Consider the following 20,442-nt stretch of genomic DNA (forward strand, 5'->3'; position numbering starts at 1 on the left):
TTTTAAAATTTCCTATCCAAAATTTCAACACAATTTTATATCTGGTCTTACTACGAATCAAGAAAATTAACGATCACTCCTCGAATGTTACTTTACTGACTTCCGATAAACTGACTTTAACTTCAAATTATTTCCAAATTTCTTCTACTATCAAATTCCTGATATTCCGGTTCTAATTGAACAAAATCAACAAAAACAAAGGACTGGACTTTTCTCTACACTGAACTTTTCCAAATATCTATGAGCCGACCGAGTATCTGATTCTATTCCGTGATCTACCTAGACTTTTCTCTTACTTCGTGAAAACCTAATTATTCTAAGTCCCTTTTCTCTATCTTTAATGACTGACTCTACAATGACTTATAATTTCTCTACTTATCCGTACCGACTCGAAGGGGTATATTTTCGATATTTTTCAGATCACGTCCCCGGACCGACTTAAGGGGTATTATTTTTGATCACGCTTCCCCGGACCGACTGACTAACTTTTTCCGATGTAATTTTTCCCCGGTCTTTCTCTCCCACGCTATGGGTGGTACCAAAACGTCCCAAAATCAAAATCATTGGACGATTATTCTTGCTGAGTTGAAAAATCAGCGTTCCCAAGCTCGGCGGTTACAAGAAAATTTCGGCTACTTCGGATTCTGAGAACTGTTTTCCTCTCAGGGTCTCCAGACTAATAAATCTTTCTTAATCTACATGACTAACCATTTTCGCTTGTTCCGAAGTCCCTATCACCGGATATTGAAATCAATTAAAGATCTCCTTACTGAGTGTCATGAAAAACATTTTCTACTCTTATCGGTCAGGTTATTATTTAAATTCCCGCGACTTAATACCGTCTGATCTCAAGCGCCTCAAAGTATCATATTTCCGCTTAATAAATGCCTCTGCAGCACGGCTGCAACAATGTATAAAAAAATTCTAGCGATACCTCGTTTCAATTAATTCGAATTCTCTTATTCCGATTTATTACAGAAGAAAACTCTAGAGTTCAACAATAATCAAAACATGATGACAGAAATCGATTGAAATTTATTCTGGGAGGATTCTGCATCTCTAAAAAGTTTATGAAAATGATGACAGAAGCTCGACAAACCTCTGTTCAGGTTTTATCTCAAGTGACTGGAGTATCCGTTGGCATATGCCACACGATTTTGAAAAAAAGATATCCATTTGTTTCCATAAAGATTGACATGTTATAAGAAAACTGAAAAAGTTGTAATTACCTAACCTTGTAGCATTCAAGAAAAATTGGAGTTCAGTATGCATCAGTCAAAGGCAAAATGTGGACCTATACTTCCTTTTATGGAACTTAAATAGCAGAACGTTATGAAGGAGAAAGCATCATTCCTTTTTATAGCTGAATTTAATTTAAATAGATTGTCCAATAGCTATAATATTTTCATGTAATTCAGTTCTTTTAGTTTAGTCATGGATTTTCAGTAATGACTGAAACAATTCAATATTTATAGAGAATTACTAAACATGTTATTGAGATTCTTACTGTGATTTATTCATATGCCTGGCCTGAAGTAGCTAGAACCTTCTTACAAAAAAAACATAATACCACGATCAATTCAAGATTCATGTCTCTTACGTATGAAAATAGTGGACGGTTCAAATTTTTACGAAGAACTTTTCTAACCGTCTCAGATTGTTTGGATTCTTGTCATCTTACTCAATGAAAGAAATGCTTTTCGAACGTTGGGTGAAATTCACAGGTAACTTTTTCTAAAAAGTGCCTTTCGGTACAAAATTACGATATATATGTTAATGTCATCATTGTTTACATTTTGAGAAGATGAAGTAATTCAAGGAAAGACATACCTTCAGCCACCGAACATCAGCCTTCAAAATTTCATAGCCTACTTGACGACGAATTTTTTTGAACGCACGTTATTATTAGAATATGAAATACAGAGAAAACATACTATTCGCGAATCCAATTACCGTTGAGGGCGCTGCGAAATGTAAATAAACTTTGACGTTTGTCAGTACTCTCTTCAAGATTTGTACGGCCTAACAGAGTTTTTCTAGTAAATCAAGATATTTATCTAAATTATTGGAAGTGAATTGATTGATTTAGTTTCTTAAAGAAAGACCAAACATTCTTTGGAAATACATCATTTGAAAGGGATGAATTGTGGAATAAAATCGAGCGATGATATTGGTGATCCAATTCCTATTATTTCACAGATTCTTTCTTGAAGTAAACCTAGATAATAATGTTGAGGTAACATATACTGAGTTTGTGAAGGAGGTAGAAAATAAACATCTTGATAAGTAAAGCGTTTATGTGGAAGTTTCTTTTTAAAATATTTCAATTCCATGTTATGATATAGGTATTCTTGATACTGAAATATCAAGAGACATAAATATGATTAAGCTCATGGAACAAGTTTTACAGATGAGAAAAAGCATTCATTTGGAAGTATGAAAATTATGAAATTGTATTTCTAAATCGTCAATTGGATTTAGCAGAAAACTCTCGCAAAGAAAAATCGTTCAACCTAACTCCATTGTATCTAGATAAGTTTGTCTTGAAATTCAGTTGGCAGTTGAGGTAAATTCTAGTTCAATTTATGATTATTTTTTTCAGCACTGAAATAGTGAAACATCTAAATCGACATCTATATCTATAAAGCTCAACTGTAGTTACTAATATCACGGCCGTGCTAATATCTACCAGATTCTCATCTTCTAAATATTCATATTGCCAAATTGATGATTGTAATGCTTCTATCGAAACATGGCTCTTTTAATGAGCACCCTGTACTTTTATATAAAATAAATCTACATGTTACATTGAATAAAAAATAAAAATATGTTTTATTGAGTATTGAGTAGATTTACAAGAGGGAAATTCAGGAGGTGAGATAAGTATGATGTTCACACGTACACGCAATATTGAAACTGGTATGGAACAGTAATATAAAACGAACTTGTTATTATGTCACTCTTGAATTTACTGAGTATGGATAATACCATTCCTATTCGGCACTTATTATTTCACAATTCATAATAATATTGGGTGAATAGTTTTTATGCACTTATTTGGTTTGATCTCTTTTCGTTGTTTTATCTGAAAGTTGAAAAAAACGGATACGTTGTCGATGAATTAAATATTCATTAACTTTCGCCTCATATAAAATTCTTCTCAAAATTTGTACAAGAATTTGAAATAAATCATCATTCGAATTCATTCAACGTCAAATAAGATGAAATCAAACTAACCAATATCTTTTGATTGTCATTTTCGAACTTCTAATTCGCACATGCGTACAAGTGGATTCCTCCCAACGATTTGGCTTCTTTTTTTGTCGTAGTCTAGAACGCGTGTTATCAGTTGAAGTGCAGCCATGAACGTAAACGTTAACGTTATAATTGACATCTACGCATGCTCATTCGTCCGTTTTTAACGTTAACATTAGCGTCAGCTTTATGGCCTACGTAAACTAGCGGTCTCCCACGTATACCTTAAACATCGACGTACGTTAACCGAACGTTAAACGAGTAGCACCGATGACTTGCGAATGGCCGAATTTTGATTGTTAAATGCAATTCTCGATAGCCTCAAACTGACCCTTCTATATCTCTGATTTCGTGCCGAAGTGCACTTCGGCCCGCGAATTGATTGTGAATGCAGCTTTAATGTCGAGTATTGAATTTTGTGCATGTTTTTGGAAAAAAATGTTCTTTCTGACGTTAAATTAGAGTGATTAGACCATAACTTTCTCAGAAATGCCTCTTTACAGTGATAATAGAAAGCTTTGTGTGCCCCACGGCAACGAACGGTCAGCTGATTTTGACAAATCGTTAGAGTAGAGATAAAAGAGAGTTCACGCGAAACTATGGAGGGTAGAGAGAAGGAGAACAAACTTCGAGGCTTTTTGGGCCAAAAAGTGTCCGCAAAAAACCGTAAATAGGCCAGGTGGCGCTGGCAAGCAATAGAAATGAACCACTGAACAACATTGAAGTTTATTCGATTTTAAATGTGAAGAACGAAAGAAATTCAATGATTTCAAGCGATATCCATGACAACGACGGTCGTTTTGTAAATATTTTGAATTAACCCTCGTGGAAGTTGGATGGTTTGATTTAGAATTTTAATTTATTGAGTATTGAGATATAGTATTTAGTAGGGAGTTGAATTTTAGTATTGAAACAAGAGCATTCAAATTATATTACCTTCGAAATGTCTAAGTTATGTATGGTGAAGAGTTGTCCAGTTGGTCCAGTTTTGAAACGTGTCTTCCTCAGGGCAAATTATCATTTTTCAAAGCGAATGTGAGTAGAATGAAATTTCTATTATTGTTATTATTTGTAATTAATTACCTATAATTATTTTTCTGTCTCAACAGACTCCTGGGAGGATAGAAAGTTGGTCAAAAGCTTTAGAGATTACTTTGAAACCTCATGATTTAGTTTGCCAGTTGCATTTCAAGAGCGAACATGTACAACAAAATTGTTATTAAGGATGTTGTCCATTTACATGAATTACATAGGAAAACACTCAAACCAGAAGCGTTGCCAACAATTCAGCATCAGTTCCACAGTTATGCTGGTGAACATCTTGCGAAAGAGCAAATGTTGCAAGACAAACAAAAGCTTGTACATCAACAACCAGAAATAATACAACATCAAGAAGAAATTGTGAATCAGCACTCACAGCAAGAATCAGAAGCTCCCATAGAACATAATTACTGTGTACAACAATCAGAAAAACCATTGCAATATTTGTTGGACAAATATCAGCAATTCTTGCCCCAGCATTGGGCTTACCTACCAAAGCCTGATGGAATAGAATACATTAGGTTGGATCCAGAGACTCGTCTCATTAAAAACCACATAATGGTTAGAGATGATTTAACAGTTTTGGTGAGACTACTTAATTCATTGTCATTCATTAACCATATTCATATGATTTTGTTAACAGGTTATCTTTCCCAATAAGGAAAGACTACATGTAGATGACCAAATTGTCTCGTCACTGCCTGAGGATGTTTATGCATATCTGAAAAGTGTGGAGAAGTGGCCATTGTGTGTTGGCACCCAATTTGAGAATCAAAGGTAATTGATTAAATGCAGCCAATAGCATGATTTTCATATATTGCAACATTTTCAGTTTTTCGAAAGGATGTCAAGGAGTTATTGTTGGACATGGAATGTATAAAAGAATGCAACAAAATCTTCAATGTCAATCATGTCGAGTCCTCCGAAAGAAACTCAATGATAGAAAGGGTGGCAATAGTGTCCAGGAAAAATGGATTATATTTAAGCGTAAGAAGGGTAGTACGCTGAAACAATGTAATCGTTTACAGAAAAAAGTGAGTATTAGATCATATTTACTTCTTTACTACAGGGTCTCTATCAATTATTGTAACATTGCAGTGTGGGTGTTCCCAGCTTGGAGAAGATGAAACCACAGTATTCTGCAGCTAGAAGATATTGGCTAGCTCTCTGAGTGATGGCAGATATTAGTTAAATTTATAGAGATCCCATAGAATGTGTTATTCATAATTCATTGTTCATCATAGCATAACATGAAATCATTAAATTGTTTTTTTTTTAATTGAATAATGTCTTATACTAGTAGTAGTAGTAGTTTTAGTAGTAACAGTTGTTTATACTTATATTATTTCATGTACAATGTAGGTTTTCCCAGCTTGATATTATTCATGTAAAGTCTGAAATAGAAATTTTGAATTTGAATTATCGTGTCTTCTTTTGATAACTGTGGTATCTGAAAAGATGTAGGGCAATGCAGGTAGCATTTTTAGTTGGCTTTCACATTTTGAAGGGCAACACATAAATATATTAACGAATAATTCCAGAAAATAGGATGTTGGCAGGAATGAAATTCTCGGAAAAATGGAAAAATACGGAGGGTTGTTTCATTCCAGTTTGGATTTATTTCTGCTAACAAAGCAGTTAGAAAAGTGGATTCTAAAAACTGTGGCTGAAATGACCCTCAATATTGATCTCATAGAGGAAATCAAGAAGCAAAGAGTGCAGCTAGATGGATATGAGTCGCACAAAGTAGAGCTGACAAAAAAAAATTATAGATTTCTATATAGTTATGCGTGCCAGGTTTTTGGCCAGGTCAGATAATAAAAACCATGAAGCCAGTAGGGCAAAAATGAAGATGCATAAAAAAAATGCAAAATTGCTGACTTAATGTGTATGCATGTTGGTTTTGAGAATAAATAAATATTTCTTTTCAATTTTGTTCTAAATTCCTCTCCTTACTAATTAAACCTTTTTTATTACAAACCTCCATACAATTGCTTGCGAATCTTGATTCGCACTTATTTTATTGATAGAAAAACAGTGAAAAGAGCCATTTGCTAAAGCAGATTCAACTAAATAAATATGCATTTAATTAACAATTTATGTTCTTCAAATTTTAATGAGATGGATATGATTCTCGGATAAGATATAACGATTTTTTTTCGCACGATACATAACTGAGTTGAAGACGGAAACTACACAACTTAGAATAATCATCTGTATTAACAATCCACTTTCATTCTTTACTTAATATATATATATATATATATAATATATATATATATATATATATATATATATATATATATATATATATATATATATATATATATATATATATATATCGCAGATCTGTATATATATATATATATATATTTTTTTTTTTTATTTTTTTTTTTTTTTTAAATTTCACACAGTTGTGGGATTCACCAGGTTACCCGGACCCGTGAGCCAAGGGCAACCTTGCTAGTTACTAATAAGGATATATAACCTGTCGGATTATGCCAACCGTTCCCAGTATTACGGCCTTCTGCATCCATGCTATGGTGTTTGGAGGCAGGTCAAGTTCTTCTATATGTGCGGAACTTTTTCGGTGGACCAGCCCATTGGCGCTTATGATCAAGGGAAGTATTGTGACCGACTTCAACTTCCACATGTCTCTGATCTGACGAGCGAGGACGTTATATTTGGTGATCTTCTCCCCATATGCCTTCGACAAGTTGTTATCCAGGGGCACCGAAAAATCGATGATATGTGCGGTTTTCTTGGTCTTATTCCACACCACCATGTCTGGCCTGTTGTGTTCCGCACCCCTGTCAGTCACCACGGTCAGATCCCAGTAGATCTTCGTTTGGTCATTCTCTAGTACCGCCTGTGGGCTATACAAGTGGTGAGGGGTGAAGTGCGGTAGTAGTTCTTCTCGGAGACATATAAGTTGGTGCACTACCTTCCCCATATCGTTATGCCGGGCCAGGTATTTTGTACCAGCTATTTGTGAGCATCCTGAAGAGAGATGCTGAATTGTTTCTTCAGCAATGTTGCAGAGGCGGCATTTAGTTGTTTCAACCTGCAATTTCATTATGTGTTTCGCGTACACTCTAGTTGGCACTACCTGGTCTTGAATCGCCATTAATGTTCCTTCGGTTTGTGGGTATAAATAGCCTTGCATGAGGTAAGTATGTGATTTTGTTCTGTCCACTTCTTCCTGTTGCAGGCTGGCATAGAATCTGCCATGAATTAGTAGTTTGTTGTTCTTTAAGTGTGTGACTATTTTGAAACCTATTGTAGATGTTAAAATCTTGTACGCTGATGGAAGACACGTGATTGGTCTGTAGTTCTTGGGGTCAGACAATTTTTCTGTTTTGGGAAGCATGCAGGTCGCACCTTGGGTGAAATATTTTGGGATGCTCTCCGGACTTTGCAGCGACTCTTGAAAAAGTCTGGCCAACACTTTATGTGTTGACTTGAGGGACTTCCACCAATAGTTATGTATGTTGTCAACGCCCGGGGTGGTCCAGTTTTTCATTCTGCGGATAGTGTTATTGACGTCTTCTGTAGTTATTGTTATTGGTGCCATTTCTTCTAGATCAGTTTGTTCTTCGATTAGAGTTTTTATCCACGGTGCATCCTTATTGTGCACTTCGCTTCGTGACCATATATTCGACCAGTACTCTTGCATCTCTGTTGGTTTCGCAGGGATATCTTCGGGATGTTTTTGTTGTTCATCGAGGCTCCTGAAGAACTCTTTCTGGTTATTCGTGAAAAGGTTATTTTCCCGGTGTCTCTGAGTTCTCTTATGGTATCTTCGCATTCGGCTCCCCAAAGCTGCGATCTTCTGCTTCATGGTCTCCATGTGTACTTTCAGGTGTTGGTGGTATTTGTCATCACTTTTCTTCAGTTTTCTCCTATCTGCGTACTTCTGTACTTTCTTCTCAAGTTTTTTGGATGGTTTCGTGGTGCTCAGGTAGCTGTGTATGACTCCTATCTCTCGTCGGATGTTCGTGATCTTTTTTTCGATTCTCTCCTCCCATGGGGGCTTGTTGTTTCGTTGTTGGTGCGTTATTTTGGGGTTCGTCGTCTTCGTTGGTTGGATCATGTTGGCTACGGTGGCTGCACAGTATACCTTGTGGCACAAGTCTTCCAAGTTAGTCGAGTTGCTGAATGTTCTGTCAAGGGCTTCATCAATGGCTTTCATCATTGTGGTGGTATCTTTACTGTTGGTCAGTTTGGTTATTCTGGGTCGTCTAGTTATCTCAACTCCATTCCATTCAAGGTCAGCTGCCTGGAACATAGTGAGTATCTCCAGGGTTGTCTCATCATCTTCGATTCGTTCGTGCTGTGATTGTATATTGGTTCCTTCCTGTTGTGTGTTACTTTCTTGCTGTTGTTGTGAGCTGTTTTGTTGTTGTTGTGAGCTGTCTTGTTGTAGGTTCAGGCTTCTTCGGTGGATGCTCCTTCTTATGTTGTTGATTGCTTTGACTGGTGATTTTCTGATCGATTCCGCCTTTATCATCTCGAGTTCGTCTGGGGAGAGAAGCTTTCTCGTCTTTATGTTCTTGACCTGTGCGACCAAATGTTTGCCGGTAAATATTTTGTCTGGGTAGTTTTCTGTCCAGAGTTCCACCAGTTTCTCCGCGTACTTTTTTGTCTGTGTTTCTCCTTCGGTAACTTTGTAATATGCATTGATGAGACTTAAGTTCATTGTTCTAGTCCAATGCTGCCTACGTGCACGGGTTGAAGCGGGATTGTTTTGTGTAGGCTCTATTGAACCTCTACTCGACACATCCAAGCTGTTACCCTGTGTGGATGTCCTCGACGTACTTGGCCTTGTGGTTCCGTTTCGCAAAGAGGCGCCACTTGCTTCACCTACATCTGCTAGGGGTTGTATCAATCTTCCCCTCAGCGCAACCTCGACGCTGGGGGCGGTATCCGAGGCTTCGTTAATTTTGTCGTAAGCGAAAGGGTTTCACGGTGGAAGGGGTGCTAACCCTTAACACCGGTTGACTCAGGTACGCGGGGACGTCACTCCCCGAAGGCCGAAGCCCCCCTGCGTATATATATATATATATATATATATATATATATGTATATATATATATATATGTATATATATATATATATATATGTATATATATATATATATGTATATATATATATATATATATATATATATATATATATATATTTCCACGAAGCTTGATCAATATTGAGGCGGATATTTTCAATCCATAGGAAGTTTATCATAGAATTCAGAATATCATTCTTGCAGCAAATAATGTACGTTTATGTATATTTAAGGATTATGAATTGCGACATCGTCCATATATATATATATATATATATATATATATATATATATATATATATATATATATATATATATGTATATATATATATATATATATATATATATATATATATATATATATATATATATATATATATATATATCAATATTGAGGCGGATATTTTCAATCCATAGGAAGTTTATCATAGAATTCAGAATATCATTCTTGCAGCAAATAATGTACGTTTATGTATATTTAAGGATTATGAATTGCGACATCGTCCATATATATATATATATATATATATATATATATATATATATATATATATATATATATATATATATATATATATATATATATATATATATATATATATATATATATATATATATGGACGATGTCGCAATTCATAATCCTTAAATATACATAAACGTACATTATTTGCTGCAAGAATGATATTCTGAATTCTATGATAAACTTCCTATGGATTGAAAATATCCGCCTCAATATTGATCAAGCTTCGTGGAAACGGGTTATATATTATTCGTTTCTTATTAATTAACATTGATCTCCAATATCGTCATTGTCTTTGTTGACAATCACTGCAGTTGAATCATGAACCATGAACGAATCAATGAAATTTGTATAATAATGTCATGATTCTTCTATTTAAAAAAGGCGCGAACACTGTGCATCTCTGTCAATACATCTTCTATCCTTATCTCCTTTATTGCTTCACAGCGCCACCTGGCCTATTTACGGTTTCTTGCGGACACATTTCGTTACACTAGTTTGTTCTCCTTCTCTCTACCCTCCATACGCGAAACGAAAGCAAAATCAAATTGATAGGTTATGTTTAACGTCTGACGTTGCATGATGGCAGCACTTCAACTCAAATTTCATTACAACACGTAAACGTTATATTTGACGTTATTTGTCACGTTAACGTGACAACTCTCTATGAGAGAGTTGAAGTGCAGCCATGAACGTAAACGTTAACGTTATAATTGACATCTACGCATGCCCATTCGTCCGTTTTTAACGTTAACGTTAGCGTCAGCTTTACGGCCTACGTAAACTAGCGGTCACCCACGTATACCTTAAACATCGACGTACGTTAACCCAACGTTAAACGAGTAGCACCGATGACTTGCGAATGGCCGAATTTTGATTGTTAAATGCAATTCTCGATAACCTCAAACTGTCATTGTTTACATTTCCTGTGTATTTTCTCATAATGAACGAAAATTCTAGGAAATCAGCAGTGATTTGAAAGTTATCAAAAGGATTAAGTTAAATTACTGTGTTATCAGATTACATTCAGTACATAAGGAAATGGCTGAAACTACACTGCAATTCTGATGTCTCTAACACTTGAGCATATCATTGATAATAAAATACTTCCAAGCTGAAAATTCTCTTTATTAGGCATATAAATCATTAGAACATCAATATTCCAAATGTTATTTCAGCTGTCGGAGCTCAATATTAGATAAAAGAGAGTTCACGCGAAACGAAAGCAAAATCAAATTGATAGGTTATGTTTAACGTCTGACGTTTCATGACGGCAGCACTTCAACTCAAATTTCATCACAACACGTAAACGTTATATCTGACGTTATTTCTCACGTTAACGTTTACGTTCAGGCTAACGTATTGTGCACACTTCAACTCTCTATCATTAGAGCATAAAGTAAGTCAAGATGGGTCTGTTCTGTGCATTAGAGCTCTCTAATAATAGAGTATTAGAGAGAAGCATCCTTAACGTCATGCGGTAATAATAGATATATGGATCTATGGTCTATGCTGTTTACTGCACCATAGATACTGTACTGCACGTTTTATATTTCTATGGCACTGACGTCCAATAACAACAAACGTCTGACAAAGGTGCTCCAAAGATTATTTCTTACGAAGAAAAAACGTAATTCCAAAGGAAAAACATAATCTTGAGTGATTTCAAAGAGAATTGTGTTTCAATCAAATTTCATATTCCAAATAACCATTCCAAATCCATCAGGCAGTTATTTAGCATAAGTTTTTTGAAACCTATTATAGGTTTGCAGAAATTTTGCAAATTATCTAGGAGGGACTCCTTCCTCAAGTAATGAGTTAAAATCTTTGTTAATATTCTCCCCTATTCATCTTCATAAAACTACAGATTGGTAGAGTCTGCAGATTTAATTGAACTTGATGAATTTTCATAAGAACTTTAAAATATCATGTCCCCTAAACTGTGAGTCTTCTGAAGTTGAGATATGTATTAATCGATTTCTCGTACAATACTAAATTTAAAAAAAAATCAGAGGTGGGCAATAAAGAAGACTTGAACAGGTTTTTTCAGAAATATGGCCTTCTCTTCTGAAAGTCCTGCCGAAGGGAAGCAAAGTAAATTTTTCAGACCTAAAAGTAAGGTGACAGGACTTAGAAGTGGTTTAATTGAAATTTGGGATTCATCATCAGATGTAATATAGTCAATGATTTATTGAATTTTCTAGTTATATGTTTCATTTTGTAGGCTAACAGTGTTCAAGAATCCGTTGAATGGCTTGAAAATAAACATTTACTTGAAAGTACTTTTGAGAAACTACAATCCTACCTGAAAGTTGGCAATCCAGAATGCATACAGTCAAATGTTTATGACTTCTGTGACAAAGAAATATATGATAGTATATCCCATGCAAAGGTATATGTTTTTTTGGTAAAATATCGGCTTTCTAACAAATTGTCAAAATCATTGGTTACTATACTTATATGGCTACTGTAGGCTAGTAAAGGGACGTACAGATGTCAATACAATAATTCCAAAAGATCTAAAGTTAGTTTTGCCAATGGATTCAATATTATTTCATACTGAGTACATATTATAACAACAGAGCAATGATTTCAAAATATCCTAATATAGATTTGATGCTCCATAAGCTAGTGCAGCACTAGTTCCACCAATGGAATTCTCTATAAGCACCGATTTGTGAAAGAAAGCCTGCCTACTGAAGGCAACCAATGATTTTGACAATTCCTTGGAATGCCCTATATACAGGGGACTTATTCCACTAAAATGGATTTCCAGTGGCGTCATTTAGGAGGTCGTATTTTTGTAGGGAGGGCCGCTAGGAAAAAAAATTATGGGAACTTGTCATCTTCATTTTTTATGTTCTATCTGAATCTGAGAGATTTCCCACATTTTCCAGACCCCTGTATAAGCAATAGTAGTAAACTATTGAGTAGAACTAGTAATTTTTAGCTGACCTTAAATTAATCAGATACTACAAAAGAATCATTTCACCTTGTACTTACTGTTATTTGTACAATACATTGAAAGTAACGATTATTATTTAGTTGTTCATAATGGCGTGAACTTTGGTTCTGAAACAGCTCAGATACTAATATTAGAAATTAAAATATTAGAAATATCCTTTCACTGTTAACAACTTCAACTCAAAATTATGATGTTCAGGTTGAGTGTTCAAGCTCGTGTCTAGATAATGCATTCACTTCACTTGTTGGTCAAACTCAAGTGTTAGAGTGCCATATTTCTGATCAACTTTCACGAAGAGAATCATTAATGATGGATCTATAAGAGCTTTCTTGTATGAACTATCATTGGTCACATGTAGTGACATCTACTTGATTTCAGGTGATTCCAGTTCTCTATGGAATACCTTTCACTATCATTACCTACTCCAAGACCTTTGAACTTTGTTTCCCAAAGGTTAATGTTCGTTCATCTCCCACAAGCAATAAGTTCAAACTGCCTAATGGATCAAGTCAAATCAAGTACCTTCTTAACAAACTACATATAATCAAATTCTCCAAAACTGAATACTGTTCCCTGTACTCAAATATAAAAAAAAATATGATTATTCACTCTAAAACACAAAAAAAGAAATATTACATTACTTATCTCCAACTATGACAATATTTCCAAATCATCTTGGAATGTCCCTAACAAATCGTCAAAGTACTGAAAAGTTGTTACTCAGTCATACTGATCCATCTCTTCTCCCAAATTCATTTAACAATTACTTTGCTGATATTACATCCCAACTAACGGCTCAGTTAACACATTCCTCTTCATACAATGTCATGAATCGAATTGACCAGTCTTTCTTTATGTTTGATGTCACTCATGATGAGATGTTGTAAGTTGTCAGATCTCTCAAGAACAAGACTTCCTATGGATATAAATCCATAAAAATCATCAATCTTTCTATTGATTTAATTGTTGAGCCACTCCATTTCATCATAAACAGGTCCTTCAAAGAGGCTATATTTCCTGACCAATAAAAGTAGCTTTTGTCAAATCAATTTTTAAAAAAAGGTAAGTGGGATGATTTTGGTATCTATCGTTACCCATCAGCATCCTAACCTCCTTCTCTAAGGTCTTAGAAAAAATTTTGTGTAATAGGCTAGTCAAATTTTCCACCAAATTCAATGTACTTTCACCTTTTCAACACGTTTTCTTAAAATATTTAATTAATAAATATTTAATTAATTAATATTCATTAATCACTTCGAATAGTCGAAGTGATTAATGAAGTCACTATTTCCCTTGAACAGGATAATACTGCCCTGCTAAGACAGGAAGTCGTATCTGCAAAAATAAAAACGATTTTCTGGTTTAACTAGATTTTGGTATTTCAAGGCATGCTCCAACAAGTAGGCAATGTCTGAAAGACGCATTTAGAATAATGAATTTCAAATCGCCGCCTTGGAGGTGAATGGGTCTAATCCACAATTGTAGGTTTTCTGGGTTAGAACTGAAGACAACTTCAAAAATGCTCAAATTTTGTAGTAGGTTTCAGTATTCAATGAATAATCAAGGGGGGTGAATACTCAAGGGTAGTAGTGAAGGCATTCAATCGATTTTTAGCTTATATGTTGAGTTCTAACAAAATTGCTAAAAGATCTAAGCAACAATCTTTTTAAGTGAATAGAACCTAGCGGCTTGGACTGTTGTTTTCAATAGGAGTTAAAAGTAGTAACCCACATTTGACAAGCTGATGAGCAATAGCAGGTCCGATTGAAGTGACCCTATGCTGTTCCTTTAACTAATATTGTCATTATATATCGAATGAATAAACATTTATAATCATATTATTAGCTCACGTGTTGTATACAGAATTTTATTCCATTTTAATTAGAAATCGAACGGTAACACTTCCCAGAGAATTATCGGATTTATGAAATAACATGGAAGGTATCGCTTTATCCGCTTATGCACATGTCATTTTATTCACTTGTGGATTAAAAAATTTTTATTCCACTGGATGAATAAACGTCAACTTACCCTTGTTGCTATAAGTTGAATCATGTCGTCATTAAATTTTATCAGATATACCTAATAGATCGCATTTAAATATTTCATAGTTTTCTTCACTTGTTAAGTTAGGAAAAGCCATATATCCGGTTATAATGAAATTGTCCTAATTGAAAACCCAATTCTTCGTACAATAACTGCTGGGATGAAACAGAATGTTAAGCTCTCAGATTTTGATTAAACCTCATCAGTATGTTTATGAAACATATAATTTTAGTAAGACTATTGATTGACTACAAGTTGCGTTGCACTGCGACCGTAAGATCTATTGTGCCGTCTATTGAACTCCAGTATCTGGGATGGCAATGGCATTCTGTGTACCAGGTGATCTGGAGTTCAATCCTCCTCCCTGAAGAAACTACACTGGTCAGTTCCTGATAGACCCATTTTCATTAGGTACTTCTTACTTCCTAAGGCGACAATGCCCTGTAATAATAATAATAATAAGCAGGAATCCAACCTACAACAGGGAGCCGAGGAGCGACCCGGACCCGACCACCACCACGAGCCCGAAAACCTGGAAAGGGCTCCAACAGAGCTTAATCCTTTTGATATCTGAGATATCTGGGATAAGTGAATTTTCCTCTGGAGAGGAGTGTGAAAGTCGCAAGGCTAAAGTCATATATTATAATCGAATAATCTAAAATATTTTCTGAGCAAGGCTACTTCATCAGAACTCCATCAAGTAGTTTGTGTTGCTGATACTTCTACACCGTTAAAGCTACAGCAGGACCACTTGGAAACTGTCGAACACTCTGCAGAAAGTAAAATGCACAAACTGATTGGCAAATCTTTGCATGGAAGGCACAAGAACGAGGTCAACCATGATTACGTCGACATATCTGCGTAGAACTACTGGTTGACTTCCGGAAGGTTGTTTCCTGTGACAGAGGGCTTCATGCTCGCCATCCAGGATCAGGTGATTCCAACAAGGAACTACATGAAATATATCGCCAAGGATGCCTCAGTGGCGGATGACAGCTGTCGTTATGGCTGTGCGACACATGAAACTATACAGCACATCATCCGGGGGTTGTCAGAAGTTCGCGGGCACGGAGTACAAAAATAGACATGATGCCGTTGCCAAGATTCTTCACCAAGAATTGGCACTGAAACACCAACTTCTAAGTTCGAAAAAGGTTCCTTATTACAATTACCATCCGGATGCTGTATTGGAAAATGAACATCACAAGCTATACTGGGATCGCACGGTTCTCACAGACTGGAAAATAACCCACAATAGACCAATAGATCCAATAGGATCTATGGATTGTACATGTAAGCTTGTGACATGACTGGATAACCATGATAATTTAATTTTGACATTAATTTTCAATTTGAAGTTTTTTGAATTGTTGAATGTCTAAAATATTAATTGATTCAGAAGTGTATTCAAGGAGATGGTGAAGCATTAGCATTTAATTGTCGATTCATTGTTTCAGGTCTGTTAATTTCACTAAATTTGCTGAAATTTGTGAAAAATAAAAGTTCATTGTTTCAGATGAAAATCAATTTGTGTTTTTGTTTCAATAAATCAAATTCATATTCTTATAAATCGACAATTTGGGTACATGCGACAAACAAAAGGCAAAGCTGAAATTTCATTTTGAATTAGTAGCGGCGGAGAATGAAAAATCAAATGTCGTAAGACTGAGTTCCATAACTGATGAAGATGAAAAGATATAGCAAATTCCAAGAGACTTACAAACATTGGAAAATCATTCTGAACTAGCTAAGTTACCAGAATTTAAGAAAGTCGTAAATACACTTCAAAGAAGAGGACAGAGAGGGAATATTTATTTCAACTTAAGTGAGGATATGTTAAGATTATACAAAGATGAAGCTGGTAATATGGCAATTGGAGAATACCTTCTTGAAGAAGTTCAAAACAAGGATGAACAATGTATACGAAATAAACAAACTGATGAGAACCTTATCATTATCATTTTGATGATTTTAGATACTTACGAATGTAGGAGATTATAAATCACAGAAGATTAGAAAAATTGAGATGTTGAGGTTTTTCTTGGACGATGCAGGCAAAGATTGGTACAACTCAATATTAATGAAAAACACATTGAACTCTGAATGGAAAGTTTGGAAAAAACATTTGTCAGAAACATTCGTAGATAAGGGATGTAATTCAATAGTCTATGCAATAAATATTTGAATGGCTCATTGGTAGGTTATGCTTTAAAAAAAGAAAGATTATTACTTGAAACAAATAAAAATGTAGACAATATAACATTAATAAACTTGATCGCGGCTAGATTACCATATATGTGAGAGAGAAAATAGATAGACAAAATTTGAAAAATTTTGAAGATTTATTCAATGGGTTAAGAGGTCATGAAAATATAGTTGAAAAGAAGAAGTACAACAGTAATAGGAATGTTGACCCTATAAATAAGAGCAATAAACAAGAATCGCAAGTGAGAAATTTTCATCAACCTTGCAGAATTTGTGGGAATAAAGGTAAAAATAATATTCATTCATTCATTGCTAGAATGAATCTACAAAAAGACGAAAAAAGGGAACAAAACAAAAAGAAAAGAAAAAAAAAAGGTGCGAACAGACTTATAATTTTTCAGGGCTAATTGTGACTGGGTGCTCTCCTGTGACTGTAGAGTCCCAACCGTGACCTACATATCCTACCACACTCCGGGCATGGATAGTCACCCACCAGATCTGGCCGCCGCTGTATCCTTCTCAAATCTCCATTATAACTGTGTACCAAAGACCTCCACTGTGGCCTGTCTAACGCTAGTTGTTCCCAGTTATGATTGGCATTAACTGATTTTAGGGATTGATGTAGTGTATCCTTAAACCGCTTGTACTGGCCTCCTGGTTTCCGGGCTCCCTCAGTGAATTCGCGATATAGAGCTATTTTGGGGAGTCTTGTGTCTTGCATCCTCAGAATGTGGCCGCTCCATCTGAGTCGGGCCCTCGTTACTTGAGTCTCAATTGTTGTACAACTTGCGCGCTGCAAGACTCCTGCATTCGAAACTTTGTGGAACCATCTGATGTGCATTATCTGTCTTAGATGACGTTGTTGCGTTTGTTCAAGCTGTTTAATATGTCGCCTGTAGGGCGTCCAGCTTTCGCTTCCGTAAAGAAGCGTTGGGAGGACCACCGCCTTGTAAACAGCTGTCTTGGTCTTCAGATTGAGGTCGTGATTTTGAAACACTCTATCCTTTAGCTTCTAGAATGTCCGTGATGCCGAATTGATACGGTTGTGTATTTCCGTGTCAAGGTTAGCCCTAGTATTTATGAAGCTTCCCAAGTATTTGAACTGCTCGACCTGTTCTAGAGTTTCATTCTCCAGACTGATATCTGTTGGAAGGCTTTCTGGCGGAATAACCAGGATTTTGGTTTTGTCGATATTGAGTCTAAGGCCTAAAGCTTCGTATATATGTTTATAGGTGTCCAACATTATCTGTTGATCCTCCGAGCTGCTAGCGATAAGTGAACAGTCGTCTGCATATTGAGGTTCAGTGATAAACTTGGAACTGGTTTTTGCTCTGAGGCGCTTCAGGTTAAACAGGCCTCCATCAAATCTGAATCTTATCCCAACACCTCTTACAGGCATACTCATGTCAGCAATCATCGACACAGCTATGGCGAAAATATTGAACAGTAAAGGCGCTAATACGCAGCCTTGTTTTATTCCAGAGTTGGTTGAGAAATGGTCGGTTGTAGAACCATTATGCTGTATTCTAGCGGTGTTGTTGGTATGAAGGCTTTCACACACTGCTAAGAATTTTTCGGGTACTCCAAGACGTGCCATGATTTTCCATTGCGCTCTCCGACCACCGAATCGAGCGCCTTACTTAGATCGATGTAGGCTGTATAGATCCTTGATTGTTGTTCACGGGCCTTCTCTTGCAGCTGTCGCAGTGTGAAAATTAGGTCCACCGTACCTCGATTTGGTCTAAAGCCGCACTGGGATTCAGGCAATAGCTTCTCCAAGAGTGGAACCAGACGATTAGCCATAATCTTCGAGAGAATTTTACCGGCCACACTAAGCAACGATATGCCCCTGTAGTTGTTGCAATTCGACGTATCGCCTTTGTTCTTATAGAGGTTGATAACTAAAGCGTCTCTGAAGTCTTGTGGCACATCTCCCTGTTCCCAGATCTTGCGGAATAGTGTTAGGAGACTATTGACAATGTCTTCATCCAAGGCTATGAATATCTCCGCTGGAATGCCGTCTAGACCAGGTGACTTATCATTTTTCATATTTTTAATCGCACTTATGATTTCCGACATTGAGATTTCGTCATCAAGCGATGTCATCGGACTATACGCGGGGAGCAGGTCTAAAATGGACAAATCCGAGTCGTTATTTTGATTCAAGACCTGTGAGTAATGCTCCTTCCATCTTTCGAGAATTTTTCTATCATTAGTTAGAATAGCTCCATTAGTATCTCTTATAGGAAAGTTAGCTTTTCTGCTTGGACCATAAACAGTTTCAATAGCTTCGAAAAAACGCCTGTAATCATGGTTATCGGCGTAAGCTTGTATTTCCCTAGCTTTTTCTTTCCACCAGCTGTCCTTGATTTTTCCAATTTCTTGACGGACCTCGCGTTTTATGTTATTAAAACATTTTTGGGCTGCAACATCGCTAGGCTTGTTAATTGCTGTTTTCATCGCTTTGTGTTTTGCCTCTAGAAGGGGTGCGATATGAGTTTCTTTCTCGGCGAACCAGTCTGGGGATTTTCGGGAGCGTTCTGTGCCCAGTATTTCTTTCGCTGAATTTGTAAGAGATGATTTGAAGCGAAGCCAATGACTCTCAATGTCGTCGTCATAATCCGGTGGTGTTAGGCTATCTTTGACGGCAGCTGTGAAGCTTTCCTTTGTAAAAGGGTTTTGTAGTTTGGAGATCTGAAGGCGCTCTCTTAGTAACTTTGGCCTGCGTTGGTATTTTGGGAGCATTGAGATCTTCATTCTCGAGATTACCAGTCTATGATCAGTCCAGCACTCCAGATCTGCTCTGGGTTTGAGATCTTTTCTTCTCACGATCGCATAGTCGAGAGTATGCCAATGCCCTGAGCGCGGGTGGCGCCAGGTCCCCCTTGAATTAGGTCTCGTAATAAAGAAGGTGTTCGTTATACAAAGATTGTGTTCTGCACAAAGAGCCAGCAGACGTTCCCCGTTCGAATTAATGCTATCTGTGCCGTGTTTCCCTATTATTCCCGGCCATAGTTCTGTGTCTTGACATCTGCCCACTCTGGCGTTGAAGTCTCCAAGGAGGATAATTCTTTCCCGTTTTGGGATTTTACTCAATGTATCAACGAGTGATTCGTAGAAAGTGTCCTTTGAGTTGTCAGAGGAGTTCAAAGTGGGTGCGTATACTGCAATGATGTTCACAAACGTGTTGTTTGCTGCAGGAAAGCGTAGAGTCATTAAACGTTCTGAGATGCCAACTGGATTTTCGGTTAGTTTGGCGGCCAGGTCGTTTCTAATGGCAAAGCCTACACCATGTTGTCTGATTTGGCCTTCTGGCAAGCCCTTCCAGAAAAAAGTATGAGCATGTTC

General features: G+C 36.3%; 2 protein-coding genes across 5 annotated transcripts in view; both read left to right on the plus strand.

Annotated features, from left to right (window-relative positions):
- Positions 1-3,856: 3,856 nt before the first annotated feature.
- LOC123307987 lies at positions 3,857-5,611 on the plus strand. The gene is made up of 5 exons (XM_044890505.1): positions 3,857-4,290; positions 4,365-4,881; positions 4,940-5,073; positions 5,129-5,330; positions 5,395-5,611. Exons 2-5 carry the CDS (start codon positions 4,456-4,458, stop codon positions 5,443-5,445), a joined length of 813 nt encoding a protein of 270 aa, XP_044746440.1. The 5' UTR covers positions 3,857-4,290; positions 4,365-4,455; the 3' UTR covers positions 5,446-5,611.
- A 5,844-nt stretch (positions 5,612-11,455) lies between these two features.
- Positions 11,456-20,442, plus strand: part of LOC123307906 (cap-specific mRNA (nucleoside-2'-O-)-methyltransferase 1) — a 245,095-nt gene continuing 236,108 nt past the window's right edge. For 2 of the 4 annotated variants that reach the window (XM_044890393.1, XM_044890420.1), the window contains exons 1-3: positions 11,481-11,604; positions 11,919-12,049; positions 12,103-12,270. In XM_044890393.1, coding sequence (XP_044746328.1) covers positions 11,933-12,049; positions 12,103-12,270 — 285 coding nt within the window. In that variant the 5' untranslated portion in view covers positions 11,481-11,604; positions 11,919-11,932. The other 2 variants (XM_044890410.1, XM_044890400.1) reach the window with 2 other exon arrangements.

This window comes from Coccinella septempunctata, chromosome 1, assembly GCF_907165205.1.
Source record: "Coccinella septempunctata chromosome 1, icCocSept1.1, whole genome shotgun sequence".
Classification (NCBI taxonomy): Eukaryota; Metazoa; Arthropoda; class Insecta; order Coleoptera; family Coccinellidae; genus Coccinella; species Coccinella septempunctata.

What these genes read in the sequence shown, in the direction of transcription:
- LOC123307987 (XM_044890505.1), top strand. Translation starts at nt 4,456, where the DNA reads ATGTACAACAAAATTGTTATTAAGGATGTTGTCCATTTACATGAATTA. An exon ending in GAGATGATTTAACAGTTTTG is followed by an intron (nt 4,882 to 4,939) that starts GTGAGACTACTT and finishes TTTTGTTAACAG; the next exon opens with GTTATCTTTCCCAATAAGGA. An exon ending in ACCCAATTTGAGAATCAAAG is followed by an intron (nt 5,074 to 5,128) that starts GTAATTGATTAA and finishes CAACATTTTCAG; the next exon opens with TTTTTCGAAAGGATGTCAAG.